Source organism: Eleutherodactylus coqui, chromosome 13, assembly GCF_035609145.1.
Source record: "Eleutherodactylus coqui strain aEleCoq1 chromosome 13, aEleCoq1.hap1, whole genome shotgun sequence".
In the NCBI taxonomy this organism is placed as follows: domain Eukaryota; kingdom Metazoa; phylum Chordata; class Amphibia; order Anura; family Eleutherodactylidae; genus Eleutherodactylus; species Eleutherodactylus coqui.
The window spans coordinates 36,917,538-36,933,542 of record NC_089849.1 but is presented as its reverse complement, the minus strand read 5'-3'; the positions used below and the strand labels follow the sequence as shown (position 1 = coordinate 36,933,542).

The 16,005-nt window shown below is 43.7% G+C and overlaps 1 protein-coding gene across 1 annotated transcript in view; it reads right to left on the bottom strand.

The window, feature by feature from the left end:
• ZNF385C (zinc finger protein 385C) overlaps positions 1–16,005 on the bottom strand; it is a 295,990-nt gene that overhangs the window by 21,863 nt on the left and 258,122 nt on the right. Inside the window, exons 3-4 of the mRNA XM_066585843.1 lie at positions 8,515–8,657; positions 374–484 (exon numbers count right to left, since the gene is read on the bottom strand). Of these exons, the coding sequence (XP_066441940.1) occupies positions 374–484; positions 8,515–8,657 (254 nt within the window). The remainder of the gene's footprint in view (positions 1–373; positions 485–8,514; positions 8,658–16,005) is intronic.

The following is a 16,005-nucleotide window of genomic DNA, read 5'->3' as shown; positions in this document are numbered from 1 at the left end:
AGAGCAGCCTGCCGCATCACCAGGGGGACTATCACTGGGGACACAGACGCCAGCTGCGAGGTGAGTATATGCCCCACCCCAAAAAATAAGACACTGTGCCTCTATTGGGGCAAAATTTAATATAAGACTGTGTCTTATTTTTGGGTAAACACGGTAGTATATTTTACTGAAGCCATGGACTTAGAGAAATAAAAAAGTAGTCAAGAATAATTCAGTAGCTTGTTGTATACTGTAGGTCAATCTTGTTACTTAAACACAAAAGACACCATATATTGTTAGTAACTAACTGCTCTTATCAATAACTGTACTGCATCCATACAATGAAAGAAAACTCCAAAACTTTCCTTTGCCGGAGGATATAGTCAGTTCTTACCAGGGAGTTGAACCTGAGATGACAAATATTGCAGGATATAAAAGGTTTTCTCCTTGGAGGAGAAGGCCCGCCGAAGGTATGATTAATGACTGCTTTCTGTACTGGGTCCATCTGCAAAGAGAAAGAATTCAACATCTTTATTCTAATCACTGCTCTAACTTTACACTTTTCAAGGTTTCAATGCATTTATTTATGAGACATGTACCTATTTATACAAACCGTAGCATAAAAACCCTAATATTGTGTGGGTTCCTCTCACGCCGCTAAAACAGCTCTGACCTATTGAGACTTGCGACATGAAGTCTACAGGACCTCAGAGGTTGTTCTGTGGTATTAGATGCAACAACATTAGCAGCAGGCCCTTTAAGGTGTAAGGTCTCCATGGATCGGACTTATTTTCTAGGACACTGAAAAGATACTTGATCAGACTGAGATCTTGGGAATTTGGAGGTCAAGTCAACAACTTAAATGCTCCTCAAACCATTCCAGAACAATTTTTGCCACCTTCTTTCATTACTTAGGCCAGTTCTGAGGGTCATGTTCCGATTGTAGGTGTTTTCAGGGATTAACATAGGTCAGCATGGGCCCTCTTAGGCCAAAGTCAGACGAGCGGTTTTTTTTTTGTGCGCAAGAAATTGCGCTCTATGAATCTGCCAAATGCGCGTAACCGAAGCTCCGTGCAATAGCAGAGGACCGCGATGCCATCCCATTGCTTTCTATGGGGTCGGCACTGCTGCTGCTCCATTAAAAAGCAATGGGATGAATGCAACCCTCGCAGGAATTTTCGGGGAAGGACTTGAAATATAAATCCTTCCCTGAAAATGAGCCCTAGCTGCTATATAAAATATATATACATAACCTAGCAGCGCTGTTGGGCTCTGGCGCATCTTCTCCCTGGCTCCCTTCTGTGGCATTTCTTCTGGCCGGGGATTTAAAAATCCCCGCCCCCTAAAAGTGCTGCATCTGATTGGCTGAGTACTATGAACAATCAAGGGCAGCGCTCAGCTCTTCAATGAATGACAGCTGAGCGCTGCTAGGTTATATATATATATATATATATATATTTATATATATATATATATATATATATATATATATTTTACAGCATCTAGGGCTTCTTTTCAGGAAAGGGCTCATCTTTCAACCCCTTCCCCAAAAATTCCCGCGGGAGTTGCCTTCATCCTATTGCTCTCAATGCAGCGGCAGCAGCGCCGGCCCCATTGAAAGTATTGGGATGACATCGCGGTCCGCTGTCATAGCTGTGACAGGGGATTCTTTCGTCCCTGCTGCAGTCCCATCATCACTGAACACCGTGACAGTGCTGTCACAGTGTCCAGTAATGAGGGGACTCCCCACGGGGATTCTTTATGCGCAGCACGGACCCTATCGGCGCGCATTATAGGCACGCATGTCCTATCTTTTGCAGGTGCGAGCATTTTGCGCCTCTAAAAGATGGACATGTGAACACTTCATAAGTAACCACTGGTTCTAATAGATGCGTTTTTTTGCGCACATAGGCACGCGCAAAAAAACGCTTGTCTGACTGAGCCCTTACCAGTCTGTAGTTCCACAGTAAGCTGTGATGCCCTATGTGTCTTGACACTTTTCTTTCATTGCCAACAGTACATTTTTAAGCAATCTGTGCTACAGTAGCTTATCTATGGGATTGGACCAGATGCAGACATATCAAGTCACCCAGATAACCTGGAAGACACCCAGGTTTTTGTCCCCTTGATGCTTGGCTAACCTGGTTAACAATATACACAGAGACTTTTAATTCGGAGAAGGGGGGATAACTCCATACTAGAGTTGAGCAGAACTCGCTAAGGCAAACTACTCGAGTGAGTAGTGCCTTATGTGAGTACCTGCCCGCTCGTATCTAAAGATTCGGGTGCCGGCGGGGGAGAGCGGTGAGTTGCGGGAGTGAGCAGGGGAGAGCGGGGGAAAGAGAGTGAGAGAGAGATCTCCCCCTCGGTCCTCCCTGCTCTCCCCCGCCGCTCCCCGCCCCCCGCCGACACCCGAATCTTTAAAGACGAGCGGGCAGGTACTCGCATAAGGCACTACTCGCTCGAGTAGTTTGCCTTAGCAAGTATGCTCGCTCATCCCTACTCCATACATAAAGATAGACAACCCCACAAAAAACAAGAAGCAACTACTTCAGTAAATTCCTGGAAGTACACTGCAGTGGGGTTGTCTATCTTTATGTATATTGTTATCCTCCCTTCTCCGAATTAAACGTCTCTGAGTATATGGCCTCTGCTAGCTTGAAAAAGGCCATAAGCCAAAAACGTCGCTATCATCCCTGAATTGTTTTTGGACTGCATACCATATTTTTTTCCCTTTATGAATGAACCCCTTATTTGAAATCAAGAAGCTGTTTTTGAGTGCATGTATATTACGTGTGTGGTGCAACCTATTCCTTTTATAAAACCACCTGAATGTCATTGTATTTTGTATCTGACTGCATCACATCAGTATTCGTGTTCACATGTAAGGTCTGCAGAAATCTATAGCTTGTCCTTACCATTGTTCAGGTCATACTGGGAGCTGTAAAAACATGATGGGCAGCCGGTAATTCTTTGGTATAGAAAGTACACCAAAGCATTACTGGCAGCTCAAGTATACCACACAATTGGACCACACTGTCTTCAGTTCTCTCTCATTCTTACTTTCCCTCTTTTTCTTTCTCTCTCCTTTGTTCTCTCCAAAGGCCCTTTTACACGCAACGATTATCGCTCAAAATTCGTTCAAACAGCCAAAAATGAGCGATAATCGTTACATGTAAACGCGGGCAGTCGTTCACTATCCGTTCAATTATCATTAGCCAAGGTTTTTAGGCTGACATAAAATCCATTGTTTGGTCACTGGCAATTCTTTCAGTTTGAATGCAGTTTTCGTTCAGTGTTTCCAGGGGCTAAGCAATGGCTTTGTTTTGCATATTCAAGGAGTGCAGTGTTTACTCAGCCTTGAGGAAGACAATGGAATGTGCCAGCCAGATCTTTGCTCAGCTGGGTGAAGTATTTATGCAATAACAATTGCCTAAACACCAGCCCAGCTGAGCAAACAACTCGTGGAGGAGAACACAGATGATTATAGCAATTTAATTGTTATTCATAAATGTCAGCAGCTCGCTTCAGTTTCGTTCAATTTTTCGGCGGTTTAAGCGATTATCTTTGCGCGTAAAGGGGCCTTAATTCTCTTTCTCACTTTCCCTTTCTCTACTGCTGTAAGTTACCCACACCCTCTAGCTTAGCCATGTCCTTTGTTAGTCAAACCCTCAAAAAGACCACTCCAATCACCCTGTGTAAGACTCTCCCAAGTTGACATTTCTGTAGATAAACTAGCTATCACTCCCCATACACATCACGCATCAATGAACCGTGGGCTCATAACTCTGTCACCAGTTCACCGTTCAAATGATGGCATGTGAGCATTAATCGTTGCGTGTAAATGCTAGCATCGTTTGCTTTTAGGCTGAACGATGATTTTAAGGTGAGGTTAAAATCCATCGTTCAGCCGATGAGTAGATAGCTGATTGCATTGTATTCATGCTGACAGCCCATGATAGCCCATGCAAGAGCAAAAGGAGCTGATTGCAGAGCTCAGACCACACGGTTTGTTCAGCAAACAGTTCCTGGAGGCACATTTACATGCAAATAAAGATTATAAAGTGCTAATGGACATTAGTGTCCATTAGCACTTTATGCAAAATGATCGTTTGAAAGATTGTCTTTGCGTGTAAATGAGCTTAAGATATTGATGGCCTATCCTTCGAATAAGTCATCCATATCAGATCAGTGGGGGATTCGTTGCTGATTAATGTAAACCGAATAAACCTACGTTGTGTCCTTGGGTTCGCTGTCCATTGCTTTCTGACATAAAGTGCTATCATGCCATAAGAGAGCGTTGTATACATTTTGCGCACAAAACGAAGTGACTAATTTTGGGATGCTTTGGTTGATGCGATGGTGGAGAAGTTGGAATCTCAGACAGCCCATTAATCATCACACATTGTCATGCGGCTCACTTCTCTGAATGGAATTTGGGCCCTGATAACACCTCTCGCCCTCCCAGCTTTGTGCCTCGAAGACAGATGCACCTGTCTCCTTGGCTAAATAGTTTCGCAAAGAAATACGATCGGCCTTAAAACGCAGCCTCTCTGCTGACAGTCATAGTAGAGATAAGATAATCTTGCTAAGCCTCAGGCCAGGAGCGAGGACAATGCTGGCATTATAGATTGGGAAAAGTCATCTAACAAAGACTTGATTCTCTGTCTATTTTTTTTTAACTCTTAACAGAGGACTCTATCTCCAGAAATTATTTCTGTCCACAGGGCTTATAGATATACACTGCTTGGCGACTCCCAAAAGGGAGATTTACTTTTCTTCTAACCAGACCAAAAAACAAGCTTCACAATTCAAGTCGAATATGGCCAGGCAGAGGCCCGTGCGTCAGCAGCACTTCATTGTCTTCATCATCGTTGTTCATTTGGTCACTTGCAAAAAACAAGTGGGAGATCTTAACCCTTTCCAATCCACTGTCTGACCTGTGAAGACGTTATGACTTCAGGCTGTACAGCTCCGATGTTGGAAGACATTCGTCGGGGTTCTCTTACTGTATGTTGCCAGCCTCTCTGCTGTCGGAGCCTATCCAACGTGTCACCTCATGCAGTATTGGCGTTAGCCAGCAGATAGCGCTGTTGTATAACGACAGAAAAAGAGTAAGCCCCCTAGGAAAAGCAGGATACAAATTGGATTGGAAAGGGCTAAAGCGTGCCCACAGTGGAAAGTGAAAAATTCATTGTTGTTGAATCCACAGGTACAGTACCTTTGTGAAGCTTTGAAAGCCAAGTAGTTTATGCCACAGAGCTTCCCTTTGCCATAATGCTCTAACAGGAAGGTATCATTATACAGATACAGTGGACTTGCAACCTGGTCAGTCACTTTGTACAAGCCACCTAGGTCGCATTAGGCCCAATGCACACATATTTGCATTGCGGAATCCAAAGCTGGTATGTGCATGTGTGAGAGTTGTGTAGTGGCCCAGTACATGCTTTCCTGGCCCCCTCCATAATACCATAGATGTATGTCTTATGTAGATGCTCTGTGCAAAACTGTCTTGTCATTCTGTTATGTGTATTACACAGCTGCAGCAAGTGAGAGGTTAATGTCTGCAAAGTGTAAGCTGACTGTAAAATATATCAATCTATGTCTTGTCACGTGGTATGAGAGAGGTTATAAAAGTGAGTGTTTGAGAGTGGGAAAAAGGAGTCCATGTCTTCTGGGGTCGTAGTCAAGAGGTCCAGCTACATGGAGGTACATTTAGCCCTCATGTAGTGAAGCATGGAAGAGGAGGAGAGGTTTTCCCAGTTTGGATGTGCATGTGAGGAGGAAGGAGTGAGCCCCACCTAAGCAGAGTGAGAGCAACTGTGAGTGAGTGCTTGTCAAGGCCCAGTGCAGAGGCACTGTCTTCGTAATAATTTCCTACGTGGCCGTCCAGATCTAGTGGATCACCACGTAGAGGTACACTCATTTTGTTTTTCACACCCGGCCGTCCTGAAGTCTGGATCACCGGGTGCAGGTACTCCTAAGTCTATCATTCACCCACGGGTGTTCTGAAGTCTGGATCACCAAATGGAGCTACTACTGTTCAAGTCTATTAATTTCCTGCACTGTCATTGCTTTAAATTGTGCATTGTATTGTTGAAGTTTGCCAAGTAAAGTTTATTCCAGGCCCTGACTATTCCCAGGGACCTAAGGTACTTCATATCTGTCTGCAGCTCATTTTATTCTCCGCCGGAGTTTATTCTGGTGTGTACCGGAACGATGGCGTCACCCATAACAAACTCTTTCCCTGTTCTACCATCTATTGGGCAATGCATCCCTATCCTAGGGGTGTCCGCAAGAGGCCCAGTGCTGTCCTGGCCTTGGCTGCGTGTGTCTCTCCGGGAGGGAGAGTGGTAAGTGCCACCATGACAAGCCAGCATCTTGCCCTCCCACCTCCTCAGCATATGCCATGTGTCCAGGGTCACCATACGGGATGCTGCAGCGGCCTAAGTCTCCATGATTTAGTATTTAGTGTTAGGTGTTGCCAGTGTGCCTTATAATGTATCTCCCACAGTGGGATAGGTGCTCTACCTCTTGTTTGGGGAGGTTCTGGTGAGCTAGCTTGTCAATTTCTCAGCTCCTCTCTGCTTTTGACCCAAGTACTCTTCATTAGTTTGGACAGACTTGGATCACTTGCCAACTGGTTTGATTCCATGTTCGGTTCTGGCACTTGTCACATCCGGTTGTTCTAACTAGTCATACCAGACTATAACAGTATAACCTCTAGTTTATTAAGTGAAATCTCTGCTCTTTCTGTGCTATGGAATCCAGTGGGTGGTCTTATCAGTGATTGACAGCCTTCCCTATACTGGTGTGCATCCAGTCATAGCGGTCAATCACTGGAGCTATATATATATATGAACTATCAGTTGTGTCCAAATGGACTGCAGCAGTGGTTCAGTGGTTATGATACCCAACTCCAGTGCATTTTATACTAGTAAATCTGTAAAAGTGACACTTTAAATAGTCCAACATTACAAATCATTTGCATGCTTTAATGTTTAGCAGGATAAATATGTATCTAACTGCTACATTAGTTGATATGCTCAGTGCTTTTTGCACAGCTTCTTATCTAGATCTATACAAACTGCAAAATCAGCATGAGTGCAGTTATTCTTCACCTCAGTAAATCTGTTGGTAAATATGTAAAGTGTATTTCTAGCTATTTAAGAAAAAACATCTAATCACAGCCGGTGGCTCAGGGTGAACAATGCAAGGCTACATTTCTTTGTTAAAATGTTCATCTCTTATATTTCATGTAAAAAGCAAACAAACGGCAAAAAAAATGTATTATATAAATGATATATATACCTATGGAATGCTGTGGGTCAATACTGAACCTCCATATATGTGGGGAGGAGGGGGAGCCTAGTGCCACGCTGCTTGTTCCTCCCAGACTTACCATCCAGCCTGTTCCACATCCTTTCCCCTCCCTGTATACATGCAGTCACCCTTCCTAGGATGGGTTTCCACAGGCAGCTTGGACTATGGTCATTTTGTTTAATTCTTGGACAATCCTTTTAAAGGGGTTGTCCAGTTGTAAACTATTGATCATCAGACATCATTAGTAGATCGTTGAGTGTCTGTAACCAAGGACCCCCACGATCATTTTTTCTCTAGCCTGTGGTGCTTATGCAGCTGCTTTCTGTAGCAAGCAGACAGCTCCGTTCTCACTACAGTGGCCAGGCATGGTAATGCAGGCCAAGTTTCAACTTATATGAGCAAATAGCTAAATGGTGGGGGTCCCAGAGGAAAGACCCCTGCTGATGTACTATTGATGACCCATCCTGAAGATAGGCTGTAAATAGTTTACATCTGGAAAATGCCTTTAAGTACCAGTATGGATGTAATATTTAATCACTGCATGGTGATAAGGCTCATTTACACTGAGCGATGATCGCTCAAACGATAGTTTGAGTGACAGCTTCAAGCGATCATTTTGCATAAACTATCAAGTAGCTACTCAGCTACTTAATAGCAATTAAGTGTGCAAATGAAGCCTTTGGCTGAAAGCAGTTAATAGCCCAAGGGCTCTTATCTGCTTTCAGATCCTTTGTTCTCCAAAGGGAAACAATGCTACCAGCACTACCTGTGGAGAACTGCTGATAAGGCCAAACGACGATTTTTAGGTTGGCCTGAAATTACGATCAGATAGCAGTGCACAAAAAGTGCACGATGGACGCGCGTTTAGACGCAACGATGATCGCTCAAACGATCGCTTTTTAGCGATTTATGAGCGATCATCGCTCAGTGTAAATGGGCCTATAACATTTGGTCCCGATATAGCAGCAACATTCCTATATGATAATTATATACGTAGGTATATATATTTTTATGGGGGAACATACACCTTGGGGTTATGTTCCTGATCTTTGAAGACCCCCACGTGTATGTCTCTGACGATTACATGAATGGGATTGTGGAACTACCAGACAGACCTGAAAGGGAAAAAGTAACCGTTTGAATGAGAGTAATTAGTCTTGTGCTTCATTATATTCCAAAATGCACAGAGAGGTGAATAATATATGTACTTACCGCATTGAAGTTTGGGAAGAGGCTAAGTGGAGAGACGCCATTGATCCTGAATGTTAGAAGATGCTTGATGTCCAAATGTGTTTGGATTGGTCGACTGGGTATCCCTAGAGAAGCCAACAATGGGCCACCAGGATTAGGGGCACCTGGAACAGAAGAAGCTCATGATATGTTTGCCCACCAGAAATATTCTAGTTACTTTCACAGTGAGACAACAGTTAAGCAGCTACAACAACTGAATACAGTTATGAGGTTTCTAAATAGGAGATAAAAAATGCAAGAAAATGTATATATTGCTGTTTCTAAAATCAAAGGTATTCAAAAATTACCTTTTAGAGTTCAGTTACAATGACTTCACATAAATCATTTTGTGTCTAACCAGTTGTACATTTTGTGCAATGGATGGTTCTCCATAGCCAGAAGTAGCCAGACAGAAAAATGCTGGGATGCAAGGAGAAGCGTGGCATCACAGCTGATGCAACCAGATACAAAACTATTCCTGGAGGGAACCATGGAGGGAGAGTCAGACATACTGCTGAAAGAAAAAGTAAGTGAACCCTCTTGGCAATAATAAATGTGGTCTGATTATTATCTAAATCACAATTATGGTGTTACGTGTGCTGCTGGGATCTGTGGTACTATGTACTCCTAGCAGCACAGTCAGGTGGTTGAGGGTTAATTGAGCTGGCTGAGTGTGGTACTTCCTGCTAGCCAATCTCCTGGATCTGTGCTCACATATAAACCCAGCTCCTGGTCAGTCTCTGGCTGGACCCTAGGGTGAGCACTCATGTTACTTCTGTGTCCTGTAACTTGTTATCAGTCATGTTCAGCTTGTTCCCACTCTGATCTGTGTTTGCAAGTAGGTCTATTGTCTCTCTGCTTCCCCAAGATTGTTTGGACACCTGTAGTCCTAGTCTGCAGTACATGCAGCCCCCTTTTCCTTCCCCCTGTACAGGTGCAGCCTCCAAAGGTCTTATGTCTTATTCTGGGTGTCAGTTGGTGTAACTGGACACTGTTCCCTATGTCAGCTTGTGTAGTTGACTGTCTATTCCCCCTGGTATGAGGACACATAGACTTGCTGTGAGTTTCATCTGTGTGCATGTGATCTTTGAGTGGAGTCTGTCTGGCTGTGTGCCCTGTACTCTGTCATGTTCCTGATGCAGCTGGCTGTGTGTCCAGTGCTCTGTTCTGTCCTGTTGCAAGCTTTGCTGAGTGATTTCTGTCTTGCTGGTTCATGTCCGTTTGTACGTTTAAATTCTGTCAGTTTTGTGTCAGTTTGCTGCATGACCTGCTATCTGTGTCCTGTCCTGTTGCAGCTTTCTGAGTGAACTCTGTCCGGTTCGGCTGGACTCCTGGTTAGTGAAGGGACTAGCGGTATAACCAGGAGCCGTGAAGTGGCCCGCTAGCTTCCATGTTTTGTACAAAATGTCAACCAATACCCAGTATTCATATTCAGCTCATCTGTTTCTAGTGCTTGCATTGTGGCTGCTGTATGCTGTGTATCCTGTGGTTCTGTCTCTGTCATGTAGCATGTGTATGTCTCCTGTTCTGTGGCGTGGTTCCTAGGATCAGCTAGGGCCCAGATCCGAAGACCGCTGGGCTGCCCTTATTGGGGCAATGTTCCCCGCTTAGGTAGGGCCATGCCATCCTCCTGTGTAGCACAGGGTCAGTCTGCTTGAAACCTGTGTGAATCTCGTGTGACCCTGGTGCCACCTGTGTGCATCCATCCCATTTCCATCTCTCTCCCCCTTTTTGGGTACGATCGTGTGGGCTCCCACGCTTAGGTTTCCCACACAATCGTAGCATATAGACACATGCAATCTAACTAAACTAATAATACAAACAGTTGTACCATTCATGTCTTTTATTGAGCACACTGAGCACATTCATAGTGCAGGAAGAAAAAGTAAGTGAACCCTTGAATTTAATAACTTGTAGATCCTCCTTAAGCAGAATTCACCTTCACCAAACGTTTGGTGTAATTAAAATTTTTACTCAACGTTGGGGAGAAATTTTGGACTATTCCTTTGTGCAAATAATTTTCAGTTCATGAATATTTCTGGGATGACTTGTGTGAACAGTCCTCTTCAGGTCATGCCACAGAATCTGGACAGTACTCTGACTTGGCCATTCCAAAACACAAATTTTCTTTTTTATTCTTGAGTTGATTGACTTGTGTGCTTTGGGTCTTGTTGCGTCACCCAATCTCTTAAGCTTGATGACATGGATGGCTGTTCCTACATTTTTATGTAAAATAGTTTTCATACACCTTGGAACACCCAGTTTCTTCCTGATTGCAAGAGGTCTAGAACCTTAGACACCAAAGCAGCTCAAAACTACAATGCTCCCTTCTCCATACTTCAAAGCTGGAATGAGGTTTTGGTGTTGATGTGCAGTGTTTTTTCTTCCAAATATAAGGGGGTAGGAGGGATTTATTAAGAACTAGCTGCTATACCAAATTAATTTGGTACAGGTGTTTACCAGTTGTTCGCACGGAAAATTTTATGAAGTCATGGTTACTTCAGAGGAACTGAGGAATAAAATATGTATACACATGGAGCATTAGATTCTCCTCAGACTGCATGTACCGATGTCCCTCTGCAGAATGTGCCACCCCTCCCATTCTCCTCACTTTTTACCCTTAAAGGTAACGCCTCTTTTTATTTAAATTTACCCCCAGACTGAAGGTTGCAGTCCCTTCGTAGCCTTAAAGGCATCCTCCACCCCTGCAGTCCATGGCTGGTTCCTTATGTACTATACATTCTTCTCAGTATATACACACAGAGGTCAGTTAGATTCTCATCATATATACACATAGAGGTGAGGTAGATTCTCTGCAGTATAGAAATAATTTCCCTAGGCTTTATGGTTTCTGAAAAAAGAAATATCTCATGTATCACAGATTTTCACAGTTTTTCATGCATAGAATTGAATATTGATGTTTTACTTTTCCTATTTTGGACATAAAGAATGGTCATGGCAAATTTCAGATTTGTGCAGTACCGTCACTTACTTTTGTACCTTAGAATTGAATAATCAAGTTGCAACCCCTTTACTTTTCCTATTTACAACCTAAAGAATGCCTGTGCCAAATTTTAAGTTTGTGCAGTACAGATATGTGTTATTAGTTACATTACATAGGGGGGTCACCTACTTTTGCACTTGTAATTGAATCATCAAGTTGCGACCCCTTTACTTTTCCTATTTAGGGCGTAAAGAATGCTCCTCCCAAAATTCATGTTTGTGCGACACCGGGAAGTTAGAGAATTAGTGGCGAGTCAGTCAGTCAGTGAGTGAGTCAGTCAATAGGGGCTTTTGCCTTTATATATATAGACTAGTAATTATTAGGGCATTATAGTCCAAGTGTTTCTGATGGCACATCACACTTACAACAGCTTGATTACCACAAAAGACAAACACAGCTTGGCTCCTCCCACAGCAGTGACATCAGCACAGGTCCATTAGTCCACTGGATCTCTGTGGTAGGTCAATGTGCTCTGTCAGGACTGCTGAGCTGTGTAGGAAATTATAGTACCAGTGTTTCTGATGGTGCAATGCCCCACAGAGCTCTGCTACATGGTACATACATTATGATTCCCACACATCATACACACAGCAGCTTGATTACCACACAAGACAAACACGGCTCCTCCCACAGCAGTGACATCACCAGAGGTCCTATAGCCCACTGGATCTCTGTGGTAGGCATATATCCCTATTCAACACAACCTCTACTCAAGCCAACCTAAACAACCAATCACCGTGAAACAACCAACCCAAATAACCAATCACTGTGAATCAGCCAACTCAAATAACCAATCACTGTGAATCAGCCAACCTAAATAACCAATCACTGTGAATGAGTAAATCCAAACAACCAATCGAGTTGCGTATGGTGTGGAGGTGGGATGTAAAAAGCTAATATTGCTGTGGTAGTGGTGGTAGGTTGTTGTCTTCTTTCAGGACTGCTGAGTTGTGTCTGAGATAATAGCGGCTTAGTTGTATTCTCAGTGTGTTATTTTTATCCTCCCCTTCCAAGAGCCCCAACTGTGTTGTTCTTCTGTCGGTCATACTCTGTGCTTTATATATGTTGTAGGACCTTTGGTGGCGTTACCGGGGGCGGAGCATGAGAAGCACGCACACACATATATACAGACAAGGGGTCGTTAGTAGTTTGATGACATTTCAAACACCAGTCTTAATATGATCCATAAAGGTGCATGACATGCCTTACTGCACAAAAAAGCACACACCGCTTCGTATATTAGGTGCTCCCTGGCAGTTTTAAAAAGAAATGTACACCAGCTACTAACTGGAATAGTTGTTTGTTATAATTTACGCCAGCTCCTGGTATAAATTTTACTTTATTGTGTATGGGGTGAACATGCCCACTTTTTCCTAAATGTAAATATAAAAATTAGCAAATTTTTTTGTATAAGTAAGGGTTTGCACTAGAGATTTCGCAATCGAGCATTGCTATTTTCAAGTACCTGGCTACTCGGGTGAAAAGATTCGGGGGAGGGGGCGGCATGGTGGAGCGGGTGGTAGCAGTGGGCAACAGGGGGGAACTCTCTCTCTCCCCCCCCCACTCCCCTCTGCAACCCCCCGCTCACCCCCGGCGCCCCCCGAATCTTTTCACCCGAATAGTCAGGTACTCGAAAATAGCGATGCTCGATTGTGAAATCGCCCTTAATGAGTACGTTCGCTCATCTCTAGTTTGCACCAAATTTTTCCTGTTTTTTTATACCACTTTTGGCATCATAAATTCCTCATATAGTTTTGTGTATTTGTTCTTAAAAGTTCCATTTTTGTTTTATCTGTCCATAGAACATTTTCAATATGCTTCAGGTAAAAGGTTCTGTAGATATTCAGGTGTTCTCAGGAAAAGTTGAGATGGGCCAGAGTGTTTTCCAGCAGTGACTTCCTTTGTTGTGTCCTCCAGGAACACCATTACTGTTTATTGTTTTTCAAACAGTGGACACACGAACAGAGGTTTTTGTAGTTTGTAGTCTTCTGCGGGTCTTTTGCTGATACCCTTGGCTTCTTTCTCACCTCTTTCAGGACTGCCTGTTGTACTCTTTGAGTGATCAGAACAGAATGCCTATTCCCATGGAGAGAAACAACAGTCCAGAATTTTCTCTTTATTTGTAGATTAGTCTAGCCAGGGGTTAATGTACACCCAGGTCTTTAGCAATGCTTTTTTGTAGCCTTTTCCAGCTTTATGCATCCCTATTACACGTTTCTGACAGTTGTTTGCATTGAAGCATGGCTCACATTTATCAATCTTTTTTGAGAAGAACGGATTTGTCAGTAACCATGCTTTATGTGCCTTTACAATTTAATGGGCAAAGCACCAGTGAAACCTACATTTCTAATCCCCTTTACTTAATGGAAAGACCTTTTGCCAGGAGATTGAATTAACATAGGAGTTCACTTTCTTTTTCCCCCTGTACTGTGGTTATTTCCTCATTGAGCTTAATAAAAGACATGAGCGGTACAACTTTGTGTGTTATTAGCTTAGCTCGTTTGAGTTTGTCTATAATTTTGACTTAGGCCTTATGTCCACGGGCGGGTCGGATTCCCACCCTGCCGGCGGCAAGAGGACATTACTTACCTGTCCAGATCCTCTGCGTTGCTGTGCGGGTCTTCCATCTTCTCCTCTGTGGATGTGGGCGTGGGTGCCGGCCCGCATACCGCCGAACGTGCGCAGTGTAGTTTTTTAATTTTTAAATCTCCTGCTTCCCCGTGCGATCCGCGGCCCATCTGCAGTGTCAGCTGTGGGCAGGCCGCAGATCGGACGGCCTCCATTGACTTTAATGGAAGCGGTCTGTGCGGGACCCACGGCAAAATGGAGCATGCCGTGATTTATTCCTCGGACCAAAAGGTCCGCAAATCCAATCTGCATACTTAAATTCAGCCACAGGCGCCCATGATTGTCTATGGGCGTCTTGAACTGCAATTCGATTCCACCCGTGGACATTGGGCCTTAGATAACAACCAGGCCACATTTTATTATTAATTAATACAAAAATCCAGGTAATTTCAAAGGGTTCACTTCCTTTTTTGCAACTGTATATGAAGGGGGTCTCAACGGCTCATTAATTGTATGTCATGTGATCCAAGACATTGGTTCCATTTGTACTATTTAATAAACTATGCCAATAAAGTTAAATTACGGCTTCCACTCAGCATTTTCATGATCATGACTATTTTATGTGCACAATAATGTAGCTTTATGAAAACTTGATGATGTTTATGCTGGAAAAGCAGTAAAAACAAATTTCTCGCTCCCCAAATCATCATGTGTAAAGTGATGGGTATATTGTGCAGGTTATTATGGAGATACCGAATATGTATAATGCACTGAGATCTATTTGCATCTCTGACTACAGAGGGTTTGTTAGGACATCCTCCGGCATGCCTGCAAGGGAATATAGAGAAAAACAACGCTGGGGTCCTTCAAGGAAACCTGAACTGAGGTCACGTAGGGTTATGGACCGATTACATAACAGGGTACTACCGATGCCACTGTCACACATGCCGCTTCTTACCCCGAGTGCCGCGCTAACCGCGATGCAAAGCTGCCACTTATTTTAATGGGGTCTTGCAGACATGCAATTTTTGAGCGGTCTCTTCTTTTTTTGTGCGTTTTAGTGCTTTTTAATGCACCTCATCACCCACAACAATGGGCTGCATTAAAAAGCGCTGTCAAACGCTGTGAAATGTGCTCAAACACGCCGCTCAAAATCGTGGTAAAAATGCCTTGATTTCCAGCGGTATTTCTGAACGCATGTGTGAGAATGGCCTTACTGCGCTTTCAACTAAATTTTGATATGTCATAGAGACATGGCAAAAGTATTGAACAGTGAGGGTCCCGCTGCTGAGACCCTGCTGATCCCCATAATGAGGGGGCTGCAGTGCTCACTCGTGTGCTCCCACCCGCCTTGGTTGTCTTCGCTGGTTTTTGACTCCTTCCAGCAGCTGAGGATGGCCTGCACGGAGGTCTGTAACGCTTTCTATAGACCTCTACGCAGGCCGACTTCAGTTGCCGGGAAAAGCCGGAAAGTAGCGAAGACAGCCGAGGGGGGCATAGCACTCAGGTGAGCACTGTAGCTCCTTCACTCTAGCGATCAGCGGGGTTTTAGCAGCGGGACCCTCACTGATCAATACTTTTGCCATCGAAAGTAAGTTGAAAGTGCAGCTACTCTTTAAAAAGGTGGGGTCTGTCCTTTGTTCTATGCTATGTATGCTGCATTAATATTGATTACAGCACAGAAGGGGTTAAATTGTTTTTTTTTTCTCTGTCATTTAGAACAGGAACACAACTTTTATCAGCCACATTTCAACTCCTGAGTTCCAACTCAAACGGGCACAACTGCTATGCCAGGCGATCTCAGCAGTGTACAGTGGGCACAAATCAGATGTCTCATCAGATATGACCATAAAAATAAGCGGTCGCGTGAGATTAGAAAGACATGGCTTCTTTCTTCCAAA